Genomic DNA, 26632 nt, shown 5'->3' with positions numbered 1-26632 from the left:
TAATTAATTCATAACTGAATGTAGAGTAAGACTATTTTTCCATATTAGGTAATGTAATAAATAATCTGTTTCAGAGATCCATCAAATATAAAGTTACTAAACAATATAAAGCCAATAAGTAAGGTTACTTCGCATTAGCTTAACAAAGCTGTTACTAATAAATGACTAAAATCTTCTTTTAAAGACAATTGGACCCCCTGTTCCAAAGTAAAAATATGACCTAATGAATTTCTAGGTTTGTTTTGCATTCATTAGGTCATATTTTAAGTTTATTGAACTATATTAATACCGTAATTATGACTAACTATTATTGGTTTTACTAAAGAATTGCTAAAGTGTTCTTAACACAAAGAACATTTGACTCATTGTTCTGAAGCAAAACTTAATTTGCAGTAAACTTAGTTTATTGTAATTGTATGTTGAACTTTCACTTTAGAACAGGGGGTGATGTTATTGATAAAGTCAATACTAATTAGGCTTAATTATTAGTTAGGCTTAATATTGTTTAATAAACTTGATATATGATCTCTGAAATAACATTACTTTCTACAGAAAAATAAGATGTTTTATAAGTTGTAGATTATGCCAAAATTACTCTACGTTCAGTAAATGATTTATCACAGTCTTATTCATGCTTAACTAGTGCATAATGTGGATGATTAAAAGAAAGTGTTGCAGAAATTCATGCAGGCTTTAGACAACGTGTGGGTGAATCACTTAACGCTGGGTTACAAGTGCATTTTAATGCCAAAAAAACCTTTAAACTTATAAACTTATAACAGTGCTGTAAGTGATTTCAGACGTTTTTATGGACTAATTCTGTAACTGCATCCTGCACATTTGCTTCAAATCTCTTACAAAAGGACCATTGTTGCTTAATCCTGGAAACGTTAGTATAAGCATTATCAGATGCATTTTTTTTGTTTTCCAAATGGCCAGAGACTTGATAATCTACACAAATAAAACGCTGGGTTACAAGCGACAATTTTTTCTGTTCCCCCTTCAGAAACAAATATCAAGATAATACTTTAATAAGTTTAAACACCAGGAAACTGTCTCAACAGCTTAATACATATCCTGCTATTTCCTCGGCTACGCTAGTCTGTATTGGTTCAAACTATTTTGTTGGTCAGTGTGTCATGAGACTGTCCGAGTGTTAACCGCTGCGGTTTACGCAGCCAACACACACTTTCACACACTCTTCTGAGAGTTACAAACCGACAGTTCTTCCTTGTCTCTTAACTTGTCATGAGTGACATGCGAAATTCCACATTGGCTTTCAACTCCTTTCGCAATACATGTTAACAAACTGGAGCCCAGTGCTACAAACATTAGCACTTCTCTTTGATGTCTCCTATAGTTTTAGGTAATTCATTTGTGATTTAATTGGTCATCTTTGCTAAGGTAAGCATTTCCATTGTAGATTAGAACAAGGCTGTACGCTTACATTGTTAGGTATTAGCAGCACTGGCGTAAGTCATTTATTGCTATTTGTCTTATTTAGTACTACAATTTACTACTAAACTACTAAAATGTCTATGAATGTTTATTTGAGTTAATTGATATGATGATAGATTTTTATTACTCTAAATATTTATCACAAGAAAATCATGGAGCTGCAACACCCTCACAATTTCCATGACTAGGCATTTGCCCCAACCACCACAGAACACCTGCAGGGTGAAGTTAAACATTTAAATCAGACTACTTCATTATCCTGTTAAACACCTGAAACATATCTCATCTCCATCTGACCTATACAGGTATTTATCTGCCTTGTGAATCAATCATTTTAATAGTAAGTAGGCCTGTGGACTGATTTACGTAATGTAAATACTGTATTATTAATAATATACATGCATAATATTCAAAATGCCATCTTATTGTCTATCTTTATTATACATATTATCTTTTAAATAAACATTTTAACTAATTTAGTAGTAAGGTCCCCTCTTTCAGGATTTCATCTGTTAATTTTCACTGACTTTCACTTGACTAAAAGGAATACCATTGAACATTTGAAGGGATAGTTGATACTCACCTGACATCATGTTTTTGCATACCCATATGGCTTTCTTTAGTCCGGTGGAACTCTAAAGGGAATGTTAGGCTGAATGTTAGTCTCGTAAAACAAAGTCAATCTGAGTAAACACAAAATACAGTTTCTAAATGATAATGTTATTTATTGTAGCAAAAAAGGTATCTAATACGAACTGGGCCTGTGTGGAAAAAGTATTTGCCCCCTTATTTACCAAATCCCTAAATCTGTGAAACTGTGTTCATAATGGGGATCAGCTGGACTACACACACCCGATTACTGCCAGCCCCATTCAATCAAATCAACACCTAAATAAAACTTTTTCAGCAGCATGACGTTGGCTAAAAGGTCTCACACAGTAGCACACTGTGCCAGGGTCAAAAGAAATTCCAAAAATGAGGAGGGAAAAGGTGACTTAAATGCATCAGTCAGGAAAGGGTTACAAAACTATTTCAAAGGCTCCGGGACTCCAAAGAACCACAGTGAGAGCCAAATGAAGAAAACTCGACATAGTAGTGAACCTTCACAGAAGTGGCCGACCTTCCAAATTTCCTCAACGAGCACAGCGACAACTCTTCAAGGAAGTTGCAAAAAAGCCAAGGACAACATCCAAGGAACTGTAGTTCTCTCTCGCTTCAATAAAGGTCACTGTTCATGACTTTAATGTCAGAGAGACACTGGCCAAAAATGCTATCCATGGAAGTTTGGTGATGGGAACTCTGCTAACCCAGAAGAACTTTAAGGCTCGTCTGAATTTTGCCAAAACACACCTTAATGATCTTAAAAGCTTTTGGGAGAATGATCTGTGGACTGATGAGTTGAAAGTGGAACTGTGGGGAAGACAGGAGTCCTGTTAAATCTGGTGTAAATCAAACACAGAATTCCACAAAAAGAACATCATACTTGCGGTCAAGCATGGTGGTGGTATTGTGATGGTGTGGGGATGCTTTGCTGCTTCATGGCCGGGGCAACTTGCATTAATTCAGGGAAACATGAATCCTGCTCTCTACCAGAAAATCCTAAAGGAGAACGTCCGGTCATCTGTCTGTGAGTTGGAGCTCAAGTGCAACTGGATTATCCAGGAAGACAACAATCCAAAGAATAGGAGTAAATCCACCTCTGAATAGCTCAAAAGAAGCAAAATTAAAGTTTTGGAGTGGCCTAGTCAAAATCCTGACTTGAACCCAGTTGAGATGCTGTGGAAGGACCTTAAACTGGCAGTTTATGCTCAGAAACCCTCCAATTTTGCTGAACTAAAGCAGTTCTGCAAAGAAGAGTGGGACAGAATTCGACCACAGTGTTGTGAAAGTCTGATCTCCAGTTATCGGCATCTTTTGTTGCAGTTATTGCTGCTAAAGCTGGCACATTTAAGCTCTTTAAGTTTTTCACATGGGTGATAGAGGATACTTTTTGCTTCAATAAAAATACATATGTATATTTGAGAACTATTTTGTGTTTATTCAGATTGCTTTTGTTTTGTTATCTCGCTTGAAGATCTAAAACAATTTAGTATAAAAAATACAAGAAATAAAATATATTTTCACTGTACTGTTATTTGAAGGGTTTTCTCAGTAAATATTTATGCTATTAATTGTGATTAATTTGATTAATTGACATATCATTTAATTAGTGTTATCATTCGATATGTTTAAAAAAAAATTAGATTTTTAATTAAACATTTCTTAAAACATTAATCATATAATTTTCCGTAGTTAATCACAGATTAAAAAAATGCTTACATTTGACTCTCTATATACTTCTTTTCTTGTCAAAATGTATTTAGTTCCGTCTTAGAAAAGAAAATAGTACAATATGTAACAATAATGTTAAAAATGTTTCCAGACAATGTATTCCACAATATAAAGACAAAAATGCACTAAAATAGCACCAATTCAAGTCACATTAAACGTTTTTAAAAGTGTTAGGTTGACTTATTGAAATAACTAATCCTCATAGGAGTATTCATTGCAGTGGGCATCAAATCTCTTAACCTCATCGTCCACAAAATTAATTGTGGCTATCCACTTTGCAATTTTACGTCAATCATAAAGTCGCATTCACATGATTTGTGCTGTTTTTAACTCCACATGAAGAGTGCTTGCCGAGAACCACATTTTGCTTTTAACCACACGTGCATCCACGACAAACTGCTATAGTTCGAATGCACAAAACTTGGCAATGGCAAATCAGACTTCAGGCTCATTGTATTTATTATTTGTTGCAATGCTCCTCGTAGGCAGTACACTTATTGCAATGGGTCAAATGGGTCAAATTTGTCGTACTAGAATATAATTTTTAATCGCAAATGCGAGCAAAACTGTCGCGCTCTACAGCCCTGTGTTTGAATTAGTTACATGACACAGTTTAATACTTAAAGCTAAAGGTTTGTTCAATTCTCTGTGTCATCCCGCACTGTTTGTGCTACAGACATGAATGATACCTCAAATTGTGTGGCTTGTCGGAGAGATGTGCTAATTCCTTTCTCTGTGACGATATTTGCCTGCCAGATGAAAAATGGGTGAAAAAGTCCTATAGGCCTACATTTAGAAGGAGACCCGAGCCATATCTAGGGAGCAGAATATCATAGACACTTGGGTGTGAGCTCTTTTGCCTTGGGACAGTAAGCAGCCACCTAGCAACCACCAACAACACCTTCACACCTCAGAACACCTATGCTAGGTTGTTTATGGTTATCAATAGGGCTGTGCCAATATTATCAAATATCAATATATCTTAATTATTTTCCTCACAATATTGTATCGATACTTTAGATTCATGTATTGATATTTCATTGAACTATTTCTGAATTCACGTCATGTAAAACAGTTCAATAAAGACGAAGCAGGCTGTCTAAATAAGTGCAAACTCAGAGCGGCATTTCTCAGTGCAGTCAGAGATGCTTCTATGAGGCTCAATCTTCATTTGACTATATCGATATTGATTCTTAAATCCCAAAAGTGATTTTTCACTCAGTGCGCAGCACTTTACAATGAGAGTATAACACTCACATACAATAAACACAGGACCCCTCACACCCCTTCTTCAAAATTAGAACACTTCCATAAAATCAACACGTCACATGCTTGTAGTGTAGACAGCTGTTTATAACGGGTGTTCTTGTTTCGTGTCCTGTTGCTTGCTTGCATTGTAGACGGTGTCAGTTCATTAGGGAATTTATTCACAGCTTAAACACATGGAGCTAACACACCCAATTCTTTTAAATGTTTCTGCCTTTCTTTCTCTTTTTGTTTCTTGTTAGATCACAACAGATCTGCGGCAGCGTTGCACAGACAGTCATACTGGAACATCAGCATCAGCGCCAATGGCAGCAGGGATTATTGCTCTTGCATTGGAGGCAAAGTAAGATACTGAGATTACCCCATCACTAAACCCTATATTTAGTGCAATATCTTTCTTCCCACATAAAAAGTTAATTTCAGCTCAAAAAATTATTTCATGCCATGTCATTATATGTCAAGTAGCTGTGTAATAAGCAGGATAGCGTTCGGTCGGTCAGTCATTGCCACCCTTCAGGACCCCGAAGCCCTGTCTGGGTTTATTTTGTGCTAATGATCAGGTGACTGTAGTGTATCCCTGAAATAGCATATACAAACATTGGATAAAATATTACCCAATCACTGGAGTCATGATACCAAAATTTCAGTAGTCGGTACCAAAACCAGTAAAATGTCACGATTCTTGATACCAATCTTGTTTTTTTTTTTTTTAATTAGGACCCTATGAAATGTGATTTTTATTTTATTTTTTTAAATCCCTCCATTATTAAAGTGCAAAATGCTGTGCTTTAATAGCATAAATAGTATGCAGGTGCTGCTCACTTCAGAGTGAATGTGTGCTCTCCTCTGCCATCAACTACAACAATCGCAGCATGCGCTAAAATGTGGTGTTTTAGCGTACGAGTGTCTTCACACATTTACGTTGAGACTAAAAGTAAAAAGCAGTAAAAGTATTATGGGGAAAAAAATCAGACTGTATGTGTATATATATATATATATATATATTAAATCTCATACTTGTACGGTAAATCTCATACTCATACACATACTTATTTCTGGTCGCTTTAAATTAAATTGAACGATTTCTATCTATATATTTTTGTATTGAGTGAATTAACAGTAGATATTTTTCTCCCTTCATTTGTCATCGTGGATGGATTGTTTCACTGAGCTTGTGGTGATTTCCATCTTTATGAGGAAAGCATTGCAATGCTGTCTTAACATTTTGCCTAAGTAAAGTGTCTTGCCTTTTGGAACAGTCTGTATGCAAAGAGCACGCCTTTGATGTCTTAAAATGCTCCCTACTTAGGCAGGTTGCTACATTTTGTAACAGAGCCTCACACTTGGAATAAAAAGGCTTAGATTTAAACTGAATGCTTTTACTACTGTACCATTTAAGGGTGCTTTCACACTTGGTTCAATTGCTTGGACTGAACCTGAGTTCGTTTCCTCCCCCTGCCCCCGCTGATCTCTGTTCCCATCATATTTTTGTGTCCAAACCGCGGTCCAATTACATCATCAACGTGAGTACAAGCAGCAGCTGTTTACTACTGTAACTAGAAAGTAACTCAAGAAGACATCAGCTTTGGTGTGTTATTAAAGTATTCATCTCTTTGGAATTTACCACCAAAACTTTAAATGCACAAAATGACAATTATGTTTGTCTGCCATGGATGAATTTAATCATGTGCAATGATGTGAAGAATATTAGCGTTTGTCTCTCTGAAGGTGATTTATTTTGAGACAAGCTGGTATGAGAAATTCATTAAACCATAATAGTTGCAATCAGGAGCCTGCAAAGACGCAAATTATACGTCATCAATAAGGGTTCACTTCCGTGAATTTCCGTCATTTGGCATGTTTGCGTTCATATTAGCAGTGAACTGCACGAGTTCACATGAACCGTACCCCAGATCACCACCTCAATTGGACTCAAGTTTGGAAAACAGCGTTGACACCACCCAAACAAACCGAACTCTGACGTCATTCAAACTCCGTTATGCACCAAAAGTGCTAGTGTGAAAGCACCCAAAGACTTCCATATGTAAATGTCCTTTGATATAATTGGCTAACCTCTACATACTCCTCATGCTGTCATTCATCAGGACAGGCATTGTTAATAAATGGTCATGTGTTAATGTGCTCATGGCCCATATTTCAAGATTTGATTCAAAAATTGAGAGCTAGTTTTGTGTTGTGAAAATGACATTGTCTATATAGCACATTAACCTGTTTTATTAATGAGCTAAAAGAGCAAGGAAAATGAACAAAAAAAATCCTGTTTTCCTTTGTTATATCCCCTTTAAAATGGCAGGATTGCCTAGAGATGGAGAGTTTGCTTTTAAGTCTTTTTCCTCATATGTGTGAACATGACAAACGTCTAGAGAGTCTTGTGGTATAATCTGACTCACACTATAGAAAGCAGTCATGTTGAGTTTGGAATGGCATGTTCTTCTATTACTATACATTTAACTTTATTTGCATTGTATGCAATGTTTTTAACAACATTTTTTGCAGTAGAAAGAACAGTCTTGTTTTTCACGGTTTTGTTGATCTGAAAAGTGCACGTGCAAAGCTGTGTATTGAGTGGCACACGGCCCATCAGTTTCAACTGTTTTTATGTTCACACAGGAAATTTTAAGGAAATCCATCTGCATATGGCTGCCATGTGACTGCATATTCCCTGCAAAATGTATTGACCTAAATAGAGTTTATGGACACGTGGGACACGTGGCATCTCTAGTTTGATGTTTGAACATACTCTGTACATTGTATTATGTGAGCAGTGGGGGTGGCCCATGAGACTTTAGAGAATTACAGCCTGGATGGAAATATATATAAATGATAAAAATTAATGGGCAAGATTAATTGGATTGTAATAGAACATTATAGTATGATTGAGTTGGAGTTTTAACAGCCATGTGTTTAATCACACCATTGTGTAAGGCTGGGTATGACCAACTACCTCACGATCCAATATAGTACCATGCATCACAATGTCATAGTTGGATCACGTTTGAAACTGTGCCTAACTCATAAGGAAGAAAGAGCATTTCCATAATCTATAGAGTAAATGGTCTGCACTTATATAGCGCCTTTTTAACCTTAGCGGTATTCAAAGTGCTTTACACTGTTGACTCATTCACACACACATTCACACACCAATGACGGCAGAGCTGCCATGCAAGGCACTAGCCTGCCATTGGGAGCAACTTGGGGTTCAGTGTCTTGCCCAAGCACACTTCGGCATTTGGAGTCATGTGGGCCAGGAATCGAACCACCAACCATGCGATTAGTGGACAACCCGCTCTACCACCTGAGACACAGCCGCCCCAATAATCTGCGGGTTCAGTTTCAATCTCTCTCTTGCCTCATAGAAGCGGCTCTGACCGCACTGATAAATGCCGCTCTCAGAGTTTGTTTATTTAGATTACGTGATTATTCATTATTGAACTTCAGGACATGATATGAATACTAAAATAGATAAATAAAACTATCCATACAGGGTTCTAAAGTATTGATAGAATATTCTGAGAACAAGTATTGTGATGTTTCGATATATGATTGTATTTGCACAGCCCTAGTGTTGCAGATGATCTTTAATTGAGTCTCTTTTTTTTATTTTTTTATTCTCTTGCAGTCCTTTCCTGACTTGGAGAGACGTACAGCACATTATTGTGAAGACGTCTCGTGCCGGTCACCTCAGTGCCCCTGATTGGAAAACCAATGCAGCTGGTTATAATGGTAACAGCCTTTTTTTCATCCACTACATGTAAAGTGGTACGTTTGAGAAACGGTGTACCCAAAAATAATTAATAAAAAAATATATAGCATAAGTTTTGGTCTTCAATTGGTCAATGAAACCCATTTTCCCACCCAAAACTGATGTTAATGGTTAGTCAGGCTGATCAAGAGGAATGTTTTAAAAGTACCACAGAGCCACAGTTTTTACTCTTTTTGGATTACTTAAAAAAAAAAGTATTTGTAGTTTTCTCTACATATTAAGATGGGATAGGAGAAAGTATGTTGACAAAAAAAAAATAAAAATTTTATGTGTAATTTTATAAGTGATGAATGGTAATCACAATTAGTTGAAAAGGAAAGTGACCAGATACAAATTTTCCAAATGTTTCTACTTGGAAATTGTAGGATTTGATGTTTCTCTTATGTGCCAAATTAAAGACTTGACACATTAGATCAGCGACTAGCTGTCTGTCAGTGTTGATGCTCACCTAGTGGACTTGCCTTTAGACAAAACATGTCTGTTTTGAAACATATGAATCAGTGTACGAATAGCCAATCTATTACTTATTGATGCATGAACTGAATTTAAAATGATAGTAGTTTACGTCAGAGTGAGCCAAGTATTCCTTAGTCAGAAGCCAAGTATTATAATGATTAATGAACATTTGAAATCTACTGATTTTGCTTTGATTCTTGGTTGAACTGTTGTTGGCTTCTCACTGTAGTTGTTTTATTGCTGTGGTATTACACTAACTCCAATCTTGTGTAGATAGAGGGAAATTATACATCACACAAACCCATCCTGGAACAGACAATGGCCCAATTTAACCTTTTAAATAGGTCTCTAAAATATAAGTTTTATGTGCATAGCACATGGAATAGCACAGTGTGTAGCTGTGACAGCCAAAACCATTAAAGGAATGGTTCACCCAAATATGAAAATGTTCGCATCATTTAATCACTCTCATGCCATCCGTGAATGACATTCTTTCTTCTGCTAAACACAAACAAAGATTTTTAGAAGAATATTTTGGCTCTGTATGTCCATACAATGCAAGTCAATGGGTACCAACATTTTGAAGCCAAAAAGCACATAATATCAGCATACAATGTAACCACATGTCTCCAGTGGTTAAATCTATATCTTCTGAAGGATTATGATAGGTGTGGGTGAGAAACAGATCATTATTTAAGTCATTTTTACTATAAATTCTCCTCCCTGCCCAGTAGGGGGCGATACATACTTGCAATACTTTCAATACAATGAATACAGCATTTTACTTAATATTTCCAGACTATCAGTTCACGTTTCCATTTACAACATAGAAAATTGTTGCACGATCTTGATTCGCTGTAGTTTTGATCTTTTATAGCAAATCCAAATCTATATACGTATATATATATATTGTTATTTTCTGTTGAACAGTTATGTTTTACATATTCTTACAGTCAGTCACCTGTATGGCTTTGGGCTGATGGATGCAGAGGCCATGGTGAAAGAAGCAGAGCGCTGGAAACAGGTTCCTGCTCAGCGCATCTGCGTTGAGAATGCAGATAAACAAATCAGGTTCTGCCCAGCCCATAATAGACCATCAAGTTATATTATAAATAGTAATATCTTAAAATAGACCTTTTTTTTTCTTTTCTGTAGAACCATCCGTCCAGAGCATGTCGTTCGGTCTGTGTACAAGGCGACGGGCTGCACGGATAATGCAAACCATCATGTTATTTATCTGGAGCACGTGGTTGTTCGTATAACAATTACGCACCCACGACGCGGAGACCTGTCAATCAACCTAATCTCGCCATCAGGGACAAAGTCACAGCTGCTCGCCAACAGGTAAAATGATTAGTCACTGTTTACTGTTTTTTTTTTTGAGAAATTCAAAGTAGAATTTAGATTTTTTGCAAAATGGAAATATTGTTATTAAACTACACAAGTCATGTATTTTGTGCTGTTAGGTGTTAAACATTTCAGTATATTAGATATAGTCTATTAGTAAATTGGGTTCCCATTGTCTTGGAAAACCTGGAGATAAAAGGGAATTTTACAGTTGTGTTTTCCAAGCATGAATAAATCATAGAAATAAATAAATGTTTTGATGGCAATTTCTGTTGTGAATATCCATTTTTTTTCCTAGTTACACTCTGCTCTAAAATATTTAATCAGCTGGATACATCTGTCCAATTTGTGAGCAAATCTTTTCTATGAATCAGTGGAACTGGTTCACAGATCTATTGGAATGATTCATTAGTGAATCTGTGTGAATATAAAAAACAATTTCATCCATCTCCAGTAATCACAAACAATTGGAAAAGTCATTGAAATTCATTGGTGAACTGTGGGAACCTTGAATCAAATGAGTGTTGTTACAGGCTGTTCGATCACTCAATGGAGGGCTTTAAGAACTGGGAATTCATGACCACTCACTGCTGGGGAGAGAAAGCCTCTGGAGATTGGATACTAGAGATCTATGACTCTCCCTCTCAACTCAGGAGCCAGAAAGCCCCAGGTAGTTCCCATAACACCATTCATAACCCATAATTTTCTGGACTCACGCATTGACTCATAATTGTTCCAGGCAAGCTGAAAGAGTGGTCGCTGGTGCTTTATGGCACCTCCGTGCACCCCTACTCGGTTCGAAGTGACAAGCCTCGCTCAGTGGCCGAGCCTCAGCCTGAGGACGAGTACAGTGAGGAGTACAGTGGTGAGTGTTTTTTTTATTCTACACATCATTGAGTATCTGTGTAAACCCACTGACCACGTTAGCTTCTGTTTTCTCATGTTAGGCCCCTGCCACCCAGAGTGTGGTGAGAATGGCTGTGAGGGCCCCGGGCCCCAGCAGTGCATCACCTGTCTGCACTACTTCCTCAAGTTCAAGAACAACATTAGGTATACAGTTTTTTATAAAATCAATCAAACTTAAAGGTCCGTTCTCACCGAATGCATTTTTGTGTGTTTCTGTTCTGTTTTTAATTGTTTTCTTTGATCGTTGTACCACTTCTCACAGTTTTTTTCTGTCAGCATCTCACGTAGGAATGCCAAGTTAAGGTGCTGTTTAGTTAAAACGAGCAACAATTTTTAAAAACACTGTGAAGCCGGGGCCTGGGAAGCTCACCGAGTAAAGACGCTGACTGCTACCCCTGGAGTCGCGAGTTCGAATCCAGGGCGTGCTGAGTGACTCCAGCCAGGACTCAAAAATTGGCCCGGTTGCTAGGGAAGGTGGATTCATATGGGGTAACCTCCACATGGTCACTAATGTGGTTCGCTCTTGGTGGGGTACGTGGTGAGTTGTGCGTGGATGATGTGGAGAATAGCGTGAAGCCTCCACACGCGCTATATCTCCGTGGTAACGTGCTCCACAAGCCACGTGATAAGATGTGCTGATTGATGGTATCAGACGCGGAGGCAACTGAGATTCGTCCTCCGCCACCAGATTGAGGCGAGTCACTACGACACCACGAGGACGTGGAGCACATTGGGAATTGGGCATTCCTTATTGGGGAGAAAAGGGGAGAAATAAAAAAAGTGAAGCCTGCAATCTGTTTTATTCTTTGTGCTGCATCTATCTTATTTTAGTGCAAGAACATGTTCGGTCTGAGCGGTTCTTAAAGGAGTAGTTCACCCAAAAATTAACCCAAAAAATATTTTATTCACTCTCATGCCATCCAAGATGTGTATGAACTTTCTTTCTTCTGCAGAACACAATTGAAGATTTTTTAGAAAATGCATAGAATGCAAGTGAATGGTGGCCAGAACTTTGAGGTTCCAAAAGGTACATAAAATCAGCATAAAAGTAATCCATAAGACTCCAGAGGTTTAATCCATGTCTTCTGAAGTGATCTAATCCATTTTGGATTAGAACAGACCAAAATGTAACTCCTTTTTCACTATAAATCTTCATATTTATTTATAGTTTTTTTTACACATAGGTCTACGTCATCAGGATCTCTGAGACACCAAACATAAAAGTCAATTTCAACAAAACATGAGGGTAAAAATGAATTGCAATAATGCTGCAAGGAGAGTGAGCGAGATTTATTATTTGACACTTGACCAAGCTAACATTTGTTATGGTTACAGACAGAGATGATATTTTTCACTTATTTGAATTGGTTGAAGAATTTAGAATGTTTTTAAGATGTATTTGGGAAAGGTATCGCTTAATACATTTGTTTTCAAATATCTCTTGTACTTCATTTTACTTAGAGAAAATGGGGTTTCAGATTATTAAGTTCTGTATAAACACAACGGCACTGCGTGTCTCTGTGTGTGGATGTCTTAAATACATTATGCATTGTGATCGCTCTTCCAAACCCAGTTTCACAATCCATGCTCACATCTGCAGCTGATGGCTTTCACAGACTCGAAGTCTTGAATTTGTTTCCTGGTGAAAGTGTTTTTCATGGCTGCCAGATTTGGATTTTTCTGCTCTCATGCGGCTCTTTCTGTCTGTCTGTCTCTCTCTCAGGACGTGTGTGCCTGAGTGTCCGTCTGGGTTTTTCCAGGATGATAAGAAGCGCTGTAAGAAGTGCTCTCCGCTGTGCGAGTCTTGCGTTGGCAGCCGCAGCGATCAGTGTTCCACCTGTCGGCCAGGGCTGTACCTGCTGGAGGGAGCAAACACCTGCATCAGCTCCTGTCCTGATGGATTCTACCTGGAACTTGGCAAGTCCATGTGCACTTCAGCTTACTCCAGAAAACCTTACATAATGACTGGATGAAGATGGGGATTTTTTTTTACTAAATTTTAAAGACCACATGAAATCAAACACATTTAAAATTGACAGTCTTTCACTCCTGAGAAAATGAGATTTCTCGTTTCAGATAATGTGTCCCCACTCATGCTTTGTGTCTTAATACGTAGGGTACAATGGGGCTAAAGGCACCCTTTAGGGAAATTTGGCTTTTTTTTTCTGGTCACAAAATGTATCAAGTTAAAAAAGATGTATTTTTATTGAATATTGATGGAGCAACATATGTGTGAACTATTGCAAATAATTTTGAGACACCAAGATGCTTTTTTTTGAGTAACAAATTATGATGATGCTTACTCAAAATAACCACTTCAGAAAACCATTTCCTGTTAATTTTAAACACATCTGGCATTTCATTACATCCCAAGGATTCTATAAACAAACTAATCTCTTATGATTTGATGAGTCAATGTGAGCCCACTTTGAACATGTTTCATAACCAATATACCCCCTTAATAAAAACAATGTGTTTAATAAGTACCTTTTGCCCCTTTTTACCCCATAATATCCTTTCACTTTTGTACATTTATTTAAAAAACTGAAAATGATAAGTATTTTGTCTCAAAAGAAATATGTTAATTTCAGGGATTTTCAATAGCTACATACCTTCTCAACATTTAAAACAATTATTCAATATTCGATCAAATTGCCTCAAAATCAACCTTTAGACACCACATGTGTAGACCTCCTGGAACATGAAAATGTCCTGGTGTATAGTGACAAACAGGTGTTTAGGAAAGTGTTCTGGTAGTTTTTGTTGCTGTTTAGTGTTTTGGGAGAAAATAAAATCAAAGGAGCCTTTAGCCCCGCTGCACCCTAATAGGTCAACACAGGACAGAAAACGGTGCTGGTCAGTTGATTTCATGGGGTCTTAATGAAGCACAAGCTCTTTCCCCTGACATGAAATGATCTTCATCAGATATTAGTTATTATGTTTGATGCCATATTTCTCTGCCACATCTATTTACATGATTCTCTTAATGTTAAACAAATCACAAGCAGGTAGACAATGAGCTTAGTCAGTTAAAAGGTTATTTCACCCAAAAATGAAATTTCAGTCATTATTTACTCACTCTGATGTTGTTCCAAATCTTTGTGACTTGTTTTCTTTCGTCAAATCTAAAAGGAGGAGTTCAGATGAAGGTCGCAAGTATTCCTTTCTATACAACAAAATTAAATGGGGAAGAATGTTGAAAAAAAAAAAAAGGACAAAAAAGCACTCTTAAAAGTACTGTAATAGTAATCCATATGACTACTTACATGTCAGGTTCAGGTACAAATGAAAAGTCTATGCAGATGAAAGAAAAGTCAAACGGGTTTGTAATGACATAAGAGTAAATGATGTCAGAACATTTTTGGGTGAACTACCCTTTGAATGACATTAATTGTGTTGTATCCTTGTGCAGCGAGTTATGCCGCAGACTCCAACATGTGCCGGAAATGCAGCGAGAACTGTAGGAAATGCACCTCGGCCAACATCTGCACAGAATGCAAGATTGGGCTCAGGTAAATCACTCACATTCTTTATTTTGCAACTATGTTAGTTCCCCTTTGTGTTCTTTTGCCAAGATTTGGATTGAAATATAGTCTGAATCTTGGACACTCAGACTGTGTTTTTCTAGTTCTATATCGAGAGCTGTCAAGGTAAGGCCACGTTGGCTAAACGATGAAATATTGCTGGAAACATTCTGTTATAAATGTTGTCAAGCTCTTACTGTAGGCTCAAGTGTATGTTGAAATACAGTCTCTAGTGAGCGGTTGGGCTTTTCCTACTCCAATCTTTAACTTAAAGAAAAAAGAGAGAGACACAGAGTGAGGTGGAAAAACAGAGAGAGAGAGAAAAGAAAAACAGGTCATGGCACAAAATATGGCGTAATGCGTGGCAGCTGTTTTCTGTGAATGCTTTTGAAATATGTTCCAGGGCTTCTCTGAATCTACCGTAAAGGTTTTTCACCCACTCATGTGGACTTTAATCCATCTGTGTTGATCTTTTCAGACTTGTTTAGACTACAGCAAGTATGAAAAAGTGTGGCCAGGTGAACAAAATCTTCTACCTGCACTCTCTTGTCTTCAGAGTAAAATTGCTGTCTTTGTAATTATTCATATTCATTGCTATTTTAAGGGGACCTTTTTTGGAATGCCACTGTCCAAACAGACATGACTATAACTCTTTAGTAAGCCATTTGAAGTGTTACATGTTTGTCTGATCAATGGAATTTGGGGAAGTGTGTGGAGAAAAACATTTGTCAATATTCTTGCAATTCAGTTTGGCGATGCTCGCCAATCAATACCTTAGCACTGACAATATTAGCTTCTGGAACAGTTCACCCAAAAATTTTAATTCTCATAATTTTCTTACACTCATGCCGTTAGTGATGTTTATGACTTACTTTCTTCTGAGGAACACAAGTAAAGATTTTTAGAAGAATATCTCAGCTCTGTAGGTCCATACAATGCGAGTCAACAGGATCCAACATTTTGAAGCTTAAAAAAGCACATAAAGGCAGCATTAAAGTAATCCATATGACTCCATGTCTTCTGAAATCTCCTTTTTCAAACAGCCCTCCTAAGTGCTCTTCTCTCCTAAGAGTTCATCTTATTTTGTTTTGGGCTATTCACATTCTTCGAGCATACCACAAATTATGATTTTTAGAAGAATATTTCAACTCTGCAGGTCCATACATTGCAAGTCAGTGGGTGCCAAACTTTTGACGATCCAAAAAGCACATAAAGACATCATAAAAGTAATCCATATGACTCCAGTGGATTGATTAATTGATTTTCTGAAGTGAAAACACTAGCTGTTTGTAAGGAATAGATCAATGTTCAAGTCTTTTTTTGCTAGAAATTCTTCTCTGTGGGCAGCAGGGGGGGCCGGTATGCATGAAGAATGTGAATGACCAAAAACACAATAAGAAGAATGTGAAAGTGATCTGTTTCTCACCCATATCTATCATATCACTACTAAAGATATTGAGTTAACCAAATTAATTTTATGGATTACTTTTATGCTGATTTGAGTTATTTTTGGAGCTTCAAAATTTTGGCACCCATTCATTTGCATTGCATGGACCTACAGAGCTGAAATATTCTTTTAAAAATCTTCATTTGTGTTCAGCAGATAAAATAAAGACATACACATATGGGATGGCATGAGGGTGAGTAAATTATGAGAGAATTAAAATTTTTGGGTGAACTATTCCTTTAAATTTAATCATTGAACCCCTTTGAATAATTGTCTTTCTTTTTATTTCTCCATTTTTCCTTCCTTTTGTCTTTCTATTCCTGCTAGTCTACAGGGGAATAAGTGCCTGTTGAGCTGTGAACATGGGACCTATTATAATGGGCACAGACGGGCATGTGAGAAGTGCCACTCGACTTGTGCCACCTGTGCAGGTAAACACCTGTATTAAAGGACATATATTTTCTATGTTTACAGTTGCTGCTTTTTTCTTTTTTCCACCCTTTTCTCCATTTGGAATGGCCAATTCCCACTACTTAGTAGGTCTTCATGGTGGCACGTTTACTTTCCTCAATCCGGATGGCAGAGGACAAGACTCAGTTGCCTCTGATTCTGAGACCGTCAATCCGCGCATCTTATCATGTGGCTCGCTGTACATGACACCACGGAGATTCACAGCATGTGGAGGCTCATGCTACTCTCCATGATCCACGCTCAACTTAACACACACTCCATTGAGAGCAAGAACCACTTAATCATGACCACCACCCCATGTGACTCTACCCTCCCTAGCAACTGGGCCAGTTTGGTTGCTTAGGAGACCTGACTGGAGTCACTCAGCAAACTTTGGCACATTTAGTCCAAAAGTGCTTCCAACAATGACAAGACTATAATCATCATAGGCTAAATGTGCACAATGGATGCACAATTTGATTAATTTGAAAATGATGTCATTGACAACTGTGAGGTGCCTTCTGAGATTATTACGTCAATACTGTTCTCTCCAACATCCAGAAATTGAGGCTAATAACAATGGATTTTTAGTACAACCAGTGCTTTGTTTTTGGATGTAGTTTATTCAACACAGTTACTGTTGTTAACTCTGATTTTATGCCAGAGTGTCTGTCTTTATGGGATCAATACTTTAAGGAAAGCTAACCAGACAAGCATGGAACTTCAATTACTTTTCCTTTTTTTTTCACTTGAAATGATAGTTAAGGTTTCTTGCACCAAAAACCATCATAATTTAGTTTCTTCTCCTCTCTCACATCCTTAGAAATAAACTGTTCTTTGACAGGTTTTGCTACTGTACCTTTAAGACTTCTTTCTAAACTAGATAGACAAGACCTTTGCTATGATTGGAGTATGTCTACATAGTACTCCTTTCAAAAGAGATATGGAAGTCCATGTTTTATATGATATGTATAATATTTGTTCTTTACAAGAGATGTTATTTGGCTTCTTGTAGCTTATACATTTTTTCTAATGGTCAATTAGATTCTGAGCATACATGGTGGAAACCCTTTATTTGGAATTTCTTGGCATAAATAATATAATTATTATGCTTTTGTAAGTATTTGCATACATTCCAAGTCAGCCTATATTCCAGAATATTTGTGATTTACTAGCCTAGCATCTCCTATTTCTGTTTTGGGAACATGGCGGTACTCTCTGTGCTCAGGAACTGGCATGGAAGCGTGTAATGAGTGCGCTCCGGGCTATTACTTTGAGGAGTGGCGCTGCGTCTCCAGCTGCAACGTGGGATACTACTTGGCGGAACAAACGACAGACAATGGAGATGTTTACATATCCTGTCAAAAGTCAGTATTATATTTCTAAACATGAAATCTTACTGCTTAAAGGGATAGTTCACCCCAAAATGAACCTTATGTCATAACTTACTCACCCTCAGGTTGTTCCAAACCTGTATGACTTCAGCATATGTAAAGCTACCATCTCCTTTTGTGTTCCATAGAAGTAAAAAATCGAACATTGTGAGAGTGCGGATCTGAATTGTGACTGGTGTGATTCTGCTTCCAGGTGTGATCCTACCTGCTACGTCTGCACAGGGGTCGGGGAGAGGAACTGTAGCACGTGTGTAAACGGCTATAACCTGGAAAACGGTGTGTGTGTCGTCAGTACCATCTGTAAAGATGGTGAGTACAGTATATTCATTCTTGCTGCTTTTTTGTTTGCCACCTTCCATTTCTGATCTGCATCTTTTATATTTCTACAAAGTATTTTAGTTATTGCATGGGATTAAATCATGATTTCATGGTCTTATGCATTTTCTGATGTTGCTCTTTGCAGTGTTATAATGACCTCATAAAAGATGTCTTATTTAGTGTGATTGAATTTTATTTTATATGTCCACTTTCTGACGTGTATGTAAATTCCGTTATAATAGTACGGATTCCTTTCATTGGAGAAATTCAAGCTTGAAGTACATCTGTTTTTACAAGTTGCATCAATAGGTGGCAGCGCTGCTTGTGAGGTTTGATGAGGCGTGCTGCCACCTATTGAGGTGTGAACTGTTCACTGAGGAAGCACGACAGGTAGATGAAGCGTTACAGAATAAAGGAATCTTTCACTACATTTAACTTGACACAGCATCCTAAAAATGCGCTGTTTATGACGCTGAATACAAGTGAGACGCGCCAAACAAGTCCGTCTAAGACACGCACATTTACATTGAATATAGCGCACATGGAATGCAAGAATACATACTATGAGAACTGCACAAAGTGACAAACTCAGTACAAAACAGATTACTGTCAACTGTAGGCTTGTTCAATATGAGAATAAAACAAACAATATAGGCCTATTGGGTTCTTAAGTCACTTTTTGTATTGTCTAATCAATGCTTTATTTATCTGCCACAATAACGCAGGTTCTTTCAAACTGTATTTCAATCCATAATATATATTTATTTTAGGCCCTATATTTTCATAAATATTTGAATTATGCATTATTTATATAAATGATCTTTATTTGAGGGTGTTTCTCGCCAACTAATTATGTATGCGATTAATTGTGATTAATTGGATTAATTAATCGGCATGTCATGTAACTCGGTTAAAATTTTTAGCGATTGACATCCTTTGTGAAAAGACTTTCTTTTCTCATCTTAAGTTGCAGAGTACAAGTAAGCCATTCGTAGGTTGATTTCCTCAGTTTAAACATTGTGATTTCAAAACACTGCCTTTTTTTAGAGGCTTGATCTAGCAACATTGGCCCAACCAATGGCATGAGGTTAGGGCGGGATTGTCTGTTTGACTAATAGCAATCAAGGGGAAAACCTGTTTGGAAACTGTCAGTACTTTTGCAATTCTCGTTAATGCCACTAGTGGTGCAGAAATGACACCCTGCAGCTTTAAATTCAACATGAAATCAAAACCTTATTTACTTTCTTACTGCAATTCCTCATTGCACATTTAAAAAAAATAAAATAAATAAAACCAGGGCAGATGTCACTATTTTAAACCCTTTCTTGCATTGATTCTGTCATACGGACACTTTTCACAAGCCAATCAATTCCTGAAGGATGAAATGAAGTATCACCCTACATTTTGTCTCATTGAATATTTCACTCTGAAATACTCTTGCGAACGCTGTTTCATGTTCATGTTAATCAGTTTATTCCCAAAACTACATGTGATTGTACTGGCCTATGATTCATAATGACGAGTCTGAAATGGTGACCCAAGTGCATTTTTGGGAATGTGTTAAACTGTATGGGATACAAATTTCTCTGATCACTTTCTAAATGTGTGTTCTCCTTTTCTTCCCAATGATCTTTTCTTCAAATCTTTCCATCCTGGATTCCAATCACACTTGGATTTCCTCCTCCTTCCAACAATCAACTGGATCTATAACAAAAAACGACATTTGCGCCACCTCTCGCTGTGTCCTGAACTGCATCATTTCCTATCTGCCGGCCGTCTCTCTGCTCCTCTCTCTTCTTCCTGCTCTGTGGAAAGCAAATGAAGAATCGTGGGCTGAGGGAAGTTTCTGTGTGCTTGTAAAAAAGAACAATCTGTGCCAGAGGAAGGTTCTGCAGCAGCTCTGCTGTAGAACGTGTTCTCTAAAGGGCTGAAGGATCTTTTCCGGCCCCACTTGCCGCTCACATTCCGCTAATTTATATTCCAGTCGAGAACCTTCAATATGGGACTGCACTGTGAGGTTTCTCGATGCCAGGACTACAACAAACCTACCTTTTATCTCTGTCAGTGTGTGTTTGTGTTGAGAGAAACTGTCAGGGTGGTGTGACTGCGATCAGTAATAAACAACAAATCATACATGTCAATATTTTGTGACCAAAGCATGGATGCCAAATTCTTTTACTTTTTTTTAAAATAATTTTAAAAATTTTTTTTTGGGTCCAATTTGGAAAGACATGCTGAGTGAGTCTGGTGTCGAAGCCAGTGTATCTTCAATTTTTCCACAGGTTTTAAGTATGATAAAAATTATCAAAGCCAGTTTGTGCATATTCTGAATGAATCTCGCTCGGAGAACATTAAAGAGTTGCAGTAAGACGTCTGTGAGCAAAGGGAGGAGTACACTTTCACCCATCCTTCTCAGCAGTAAAACTAAAAACTAACTCTGGAGGTACAAGGTACAAAAAGTAGGTCCTGAAACACAGGCATTCATCTTATTGGCTGAAAGTTGGCTGTTGTACTAACGATAATGACCTGCCAGTTACAGCAATTCGGCAAAGGCATAGAAATATAAAATGCATGGAGATGTAGTTTGATTGCTGTCACGTCAGGTTAAATATTGTTCACCTCAGGCTCAAATCTCATAATGTGGTTTGTGTGTGTTTATGTGTGTGTGTGTGTGTGTGTGTGTGTGTGTGTGTGTGTGTGCGTGCACATGAGTGTTTATCAGCATTATTGCATAAGTGCAAAAATAGTTTATTGAAACCTAAACTTAACCATACCAGGTGTTAGTTTAAAAAAAAAAAAAAAAGTTGATGATGCAATTACAGGTGGTGCTTAAGGTGGGGTATGAAGCATTCTTCATGTTTTGCCAGGCCATCACGATATACCCTCAAAATGTTTGCAGTATCACTTTTTTTGTTAAATCCCTCCACATGCATTATTTTATTTGCATAACATTATTTCATAAACCAACTATAAACTACAATTTTAATCCAATATATAAAAGATTATTTTTTTTTACCTTTTAGTGTATTTTCAGGTAGATAAGCATCAACAGTTTTAAAAGCAGGACATTTAGTATTACAATGATCTAGCACTTTAAGGGAGTTCACCCAAAAATTCAAATTCTCTCATTTATTCACCCTCATGATATCTCAGATGTGTGTCTTTTCTTTCTTCACCAGAACACATTTGAAGAAAAATAGAACAATATCTCAGCTCAGTTGGTCCTTAACATTCAAGTGAATGGAGATTTGTTTTTGAAGCTCAAAATCACAGACTGTCAGCATTACTTCATTGATTTGACTCCAGCGAATTAATGATTAATTAATTAATTAAATTAATGTCTTCTAAAGCGACATGATCGCGTTTGGTGCGAAAAAAAGCCTGATATTTATGTACTTTTTAACTATAATCCAACGCTTTGGTAAGCTTCACGAGAGGGTGGAGTCGAAGCGGTCTCTTGTGTGACGTATTCACGTTGCCATGATACAGACGTAATCTCATATTCTCCATTCTGTTGAGAGATCAGAAACAGACAAATACAGATCAACCAACCAAGCTACTGTACAGTGTTCCTCCTCCTCACTTGTAAACAGCGCTGCTCTTCCAGCTGTGATGCACGTGTGGATGCACTGCGATTACGTCACACATGTACCGCTTCTGACAGGAAGCATTAGAGTTAAAAAATTTATTAAGTGTTTAGCTGTTTTGCACCAAAGGTGATCCTGTCGCTTTAGATGACATTAATTGAACCGCTGGAGTCGTTTGGATGAAGTTCATGCTGACAGTCTGTGATTTTTGGAGCTTTAAAAGAGAAATCTCCATTCACTTGAGTTTTAAGGACCTACTGAGCTGAGATATTTTTCTATTTTTCTTCAAATGTGTTCTGATGAAGAAAGTCAAACACACCTGAGATATCATGAGGGTGAGTAAATAATGAGAGAATTTTCATTTTTGGGTGAACCTTTAAGTATTACAATGATCTAACATATGAGCCATGCACCTGTTTTATACTGTCTGTTCTTAAAAACACTCTTATCTGGAATTTCATGCTCTGATTCATAGTGCAAATTAAATTTTAAACTGCTGCATTTTAATCAACCTTAATGAGCACCTAAAATAGTTCATTATTCTGGGTCTTTATGATAGTTGGTTATGATGGATTATAATGTGTAATGCTATTATTCACTAAAAATAAGATTATATTGCAGACATAACTGGTGCTATTGATGTAGTGGAATTGTTTGGACTCTACCAGTTTGAGTTAGAGTCTCAACTTTCAAAAGGTTTCTTATTTGTTCATATTTTATTGATGACATCGGCCACATTTATGTCCTTATTGCGGTATCCTGGGAAGGCAAAAACAATATTATGAGTTTATTTCTACTAATAGTACTTCACAACACAAATTAGACTTCTACTTTCATTAAGGACATGTGTGATCTATCCACTTTTGTTCAAAGGGATTTCGATGTCTTTTATTTATGAGTGATGTGGTTTAAGAGGACATAGCCTTTTATTTATGAAAAAAGATTTATAAATGGTCATAGTTCAAATGAGTTGTGTTTTGGGGATGGGACTGTCCACCCGCCTCATGATAATTTGTGTATTCATGTCGCAAACAAAGTTGTAGTATGATCGTATGTTTTCTGCGAACTCGATACATGCAACATGACATAACTAATGTTATATAGGATTACATAAACCAGTCTGTTCAAATGTGTTGCATTTACTCTGTTCCGACAATGTTTCTTCTTAATGTATATATGTATTTTTATCACTATTAACCTTAAAATATATTTTGCACCCGCATGGTTGATGTTATATTTCTGTTTTTAGCCTTCTGCCATGAACGGGTTAGTCTAGATGAAGAGTTTTTGTAGCAAGGGCCAAGAAAAATCTTTTATCGTATAGAGAAGACTGGACAAAACAATTGGTTTACTGATCTTTTGGTTTAATGAACTTTAAAATAAAAAGACTTCAGAGAGATTTAACGAGACTACTATTGTTTACTCATTTAGATGCTGTTATACAACTATTCTCCACTTACGTCTGATGATATAAAAACCAATTTGATGATTATTGTGTCTAATTCGTGCTGTGAACTTGTGTGAGAATGCTTTCAACCTCCCCTCCTTACAAAATGCCCTTGTTTGACCAAGCAAATTTCAAGTCGTAAGTGTTGGGGAAGCCACAAGCACTTGTAGATGACAAAACGTTCATGAAAATTCTATTGTCATATATTTGCTTTCATGCCATCCCAGTGGTGTATGACTTACTTTCTTCTGTAAAACACAACTAAATATTTTTATAAGAATATTTCAGCTCTGTAGGTCCATACAATGCAAGTGAATGGTGACCAAAGCTTTGAAGCTCCAAAAAGCTCACAAAGGCTGTGGTTAAATCCATGTGTTCTGAAGTGATAGGAGTAAGTAGATAAGAGTTTAAGAAGGAGTCGTATGGATTACTTTTATGCTGCCTTTGTGTGATATTTGGAGTTTTGGACCCTGTTGACTTGCATTATATGGACATACAGAGCTGAAATATTATTTTAAAAATCTTTGTGTTCTGCCGAATAAAGAGAGTCAAACACATCTGGGATGGCATGAAAGTGAGCAAACGATGAGAGAATTTTCATTTTTGGGTGAACTATATTCCTTTCAGAGACAATATATGCAGCTTTGTGCTGTACTTTTCATCTGCCGGATGACAGAAAATATCCCAAGCTTACATTTAAGGAGATACCCCAGTCATACTTAGAATATCATCTTCTAAAACCAAATTATCATAGACTCCATTTACACCTAGTATTCAGACTTAATAGACACCTTTGGACTCTTGACCTAGGCCAGCAAGCAACCACCCAGAAAATCCTAACAACTACATAGCAACGCTCTGGTAACCAACAATGTAGCATCATGGTGGGGAGTTTTGCACAGGCAAAACAATGTACAAATCTAGTTTACATTGCAGTATTACATGTTACAATCTACATATGTCAGATATCAAGATGATTCTCAAGTAATCTGAGAATTACTTTTGCAGTTTGCATCAAGGCTTTAGCTTTTGGAGAGCTTACATGACATTGGCTTTGGTCTGATATTTAATCCAGCTAGTGATTCACAACTCAGTTAAGGTAATGAAGGGTCATTTGGAGTTATGTGTCTGTCGGATTCAGGAGGGTTCAAATAAAATGGAGCACATTAGTGGAAGCCTGATGATGTGAGGAGGGTCAATCAGCCATCAACATCTAGCTCACTTTATGGGAACTCACAAATACATTGCTCAGCCTGGGGTCAAAGGTTAGCTTGATGTCTTTAGCTTTCTTCACAGTCCCATTACATCACAGCGGGGAACTAGAATGGTATTGTATCCATCCATTGAAGTGTGAATATTTTGGCGAAGTGTCGCTGTAAAACTTTGCTGTTTGTTTGAGCATCCCGACAAGCCTGATGAAGCAAGATTAGATCAACCAATGGTGTGAGTTTGGGGCAGTACTTTCTGTCTTCTTTTGTCCAACTGTTAGTAGATGGGGGAGTGTTCAGGAAATAAAACCTGTTTGAAAACAGCCATTATTTTGAGTGTTCTTGGGTTATAATAATAATAATAATAAAATAAATCCACTGTTTGTATATGCTATAAAATAGTTCAGGTTTAGTTAAACCGATTGAACTGCTTCCATGCAAGATATGTGGGGTATAAGGGTTGGGGTTAGGGTTAGGGTGCATCCTAAATGGGTTTTAATCAAAAGATTTGGTCTTGCAAGCTTTGAGAGTGTTCTGATTTATGAATCTAGCATGTGCGGTCTTTCAGTCATCTGCAGTCATAAACTTCAACTGGCCAAACGTTCATCCAGAAGCCTTTCATAAATGCTAAAGTTCAGAAACTGTGAACTCAGGTAAGCACTTTGGTTTGCCTTGCTTTTTATATTTTTTCCAAATGTCCTATTTCCCATTCTAGTTGTGAAACCAATCTTTTGATGAGCATTTGTAAAAATGATAATGCTTACAAGTTATTAACTATGGTGCTACATAAATATACAATAAAAAAGGCAAAGCATGGGGGGCTGTAGGCTAAGCTACAATTGCTAAACATTTTACAAGGGTTCCCATGGTCATGGATAACCTGGTAATATCAGTGAATTAAAATGTTTCATTTACAAGTCTGGAACAGTCATGGAATATAACAAAGTCCTACAAAACATTTCTATAATGGCTGGAAGGTTTTAGTAGTGCTTTGTTCTAAAATATTTATTGTGCTAGAAATTGCTTTTATGAAAGTGTAATCTCTACAAAATAATAAAAAACAATCCAGTAATCTTGAACAACTGAAAAGTAAGAGAACATCATTAAAATGTATAGGTCCCAGATGTGAGAGCCCTGTTTTATGTAATTCTATTCAATTTTGCATTTAGAAATGTTGGTCTATAAAAGGGAGTTTATCTATTGGAGTCTAAATACACTTTTCCAGTGTGCAGTTTTGTATTTGATAGGCAGTTTATCTACACCGTAATCTTAGCTGATGTGTTTTCTGTATTGTCTACTCAGGGGAGTATTTAAGCAGACATGACAAATGTGAACTTTGTTACGCAACCTGCTACAAATGCACTGGACCTGAGAGTAAAGACTGCTTCAGCTGCTCATCCAACAGGTGAAAGAGAAATACCACCAACAAATCTCTGACAGTATCTAGTTGAATAATGCTGCAGTGCAGGGGGATGTCCATTGTTTAGGAAGAAATTTGATTATTTCCTCTCTGGCAACTCTCTGGATGATGGGAGTTGTGTGATGCTGGGAAGTATGGACAATGCCATCTCTGCGATCACACATGTCAAGAGTGTGAGTATGAGGGACCTGACAAATGTACTCGCTGTAGCAAAGGTAACTTGAACCACAAAGGCCTCACAATTCATATCATATAGCAGGGACAAACTTTAGGACAGGATCCACCCCTG

General features: G+C 37.2%; 1 protein-coding gene across 4 annotated transcripts in view; it reads left to right on the top strand.

The window, feature by feature from the left end:
• Nucleotides 1-21886, top strand: part of LOC127630851 (proprotein convertase subtilisin/kexin type 5-like) — a 64003-nt gene extending 42117 nt beyond the window's left edge. For 2 of the 4 annotated variants that reach the window (XM_052108680.1, XM_052108677.1), the window contains exons 9-21: nt 5298-5398; nt 8696-8799; nt 10249-10366; nt 10451-10639; nt 11176-11315; nt 11382-11507; nt 11590-11692; nt 13272-13465; nt 14961-15060; nt 16847-16950; nt 18198-18336; nt 18557-18672; nt 20497-21886. In XM_052108680.1, the coding sequence (XP_051964640.1) occupies nt 5298-5398; nt 8696-8799; nt 10249-10366; nt 10451-10639; nt 11176-11315; nt 11382-11507; nt 11590-11692; nt 13272-13465; nt 14961-15060; nt 16847-16950; nt 18198-18336; nt 18557-18672; nt 20497-20612 (1650 nt within the window). In that variant the 3' untranslated portion in view covers nt 20613-21886. The remainder of the gene's footprint in view (nt 1-5297; nt 5399-8695; nt 8800-10248; nt 10367-10450; nt 10640-11175; nt 11316-11381; nt 11508-11589; nt 11693-13271; nt 13466-14960; nt 15061-16846; nt 16951-18197; nt 18337-18556; nt 18673-20496) is intronic. The other 2 variants (XM_052108678.1, XM_052108679.1) reach the window with 2 other exon arrangements.
• Nucleotides 21887-26632: the final 4746 nt, after the last annotated feature.

Source organism: Xyrauchen texanus, chromosome 37 (genome assembly GCF_025860055.1).
Source record: "Xyrauchen texanus isolate HMW12.3.18 chromosome 37, RBS_HiC_50CHRs, whole genome shotgun sequence".
NCBI classification, from domain to species: domain Eukaryota; kingdom Metazoa; phylum Chordata; class Actinopteri; order Cypriniformes; family Catostomidae; genus Xyrauchen; species Xyrauchen texanus.
Note: the sequence above shows the minus strand (reverse complement) of the source record. Positions and strands in the feature narration are given on the sequence as shown.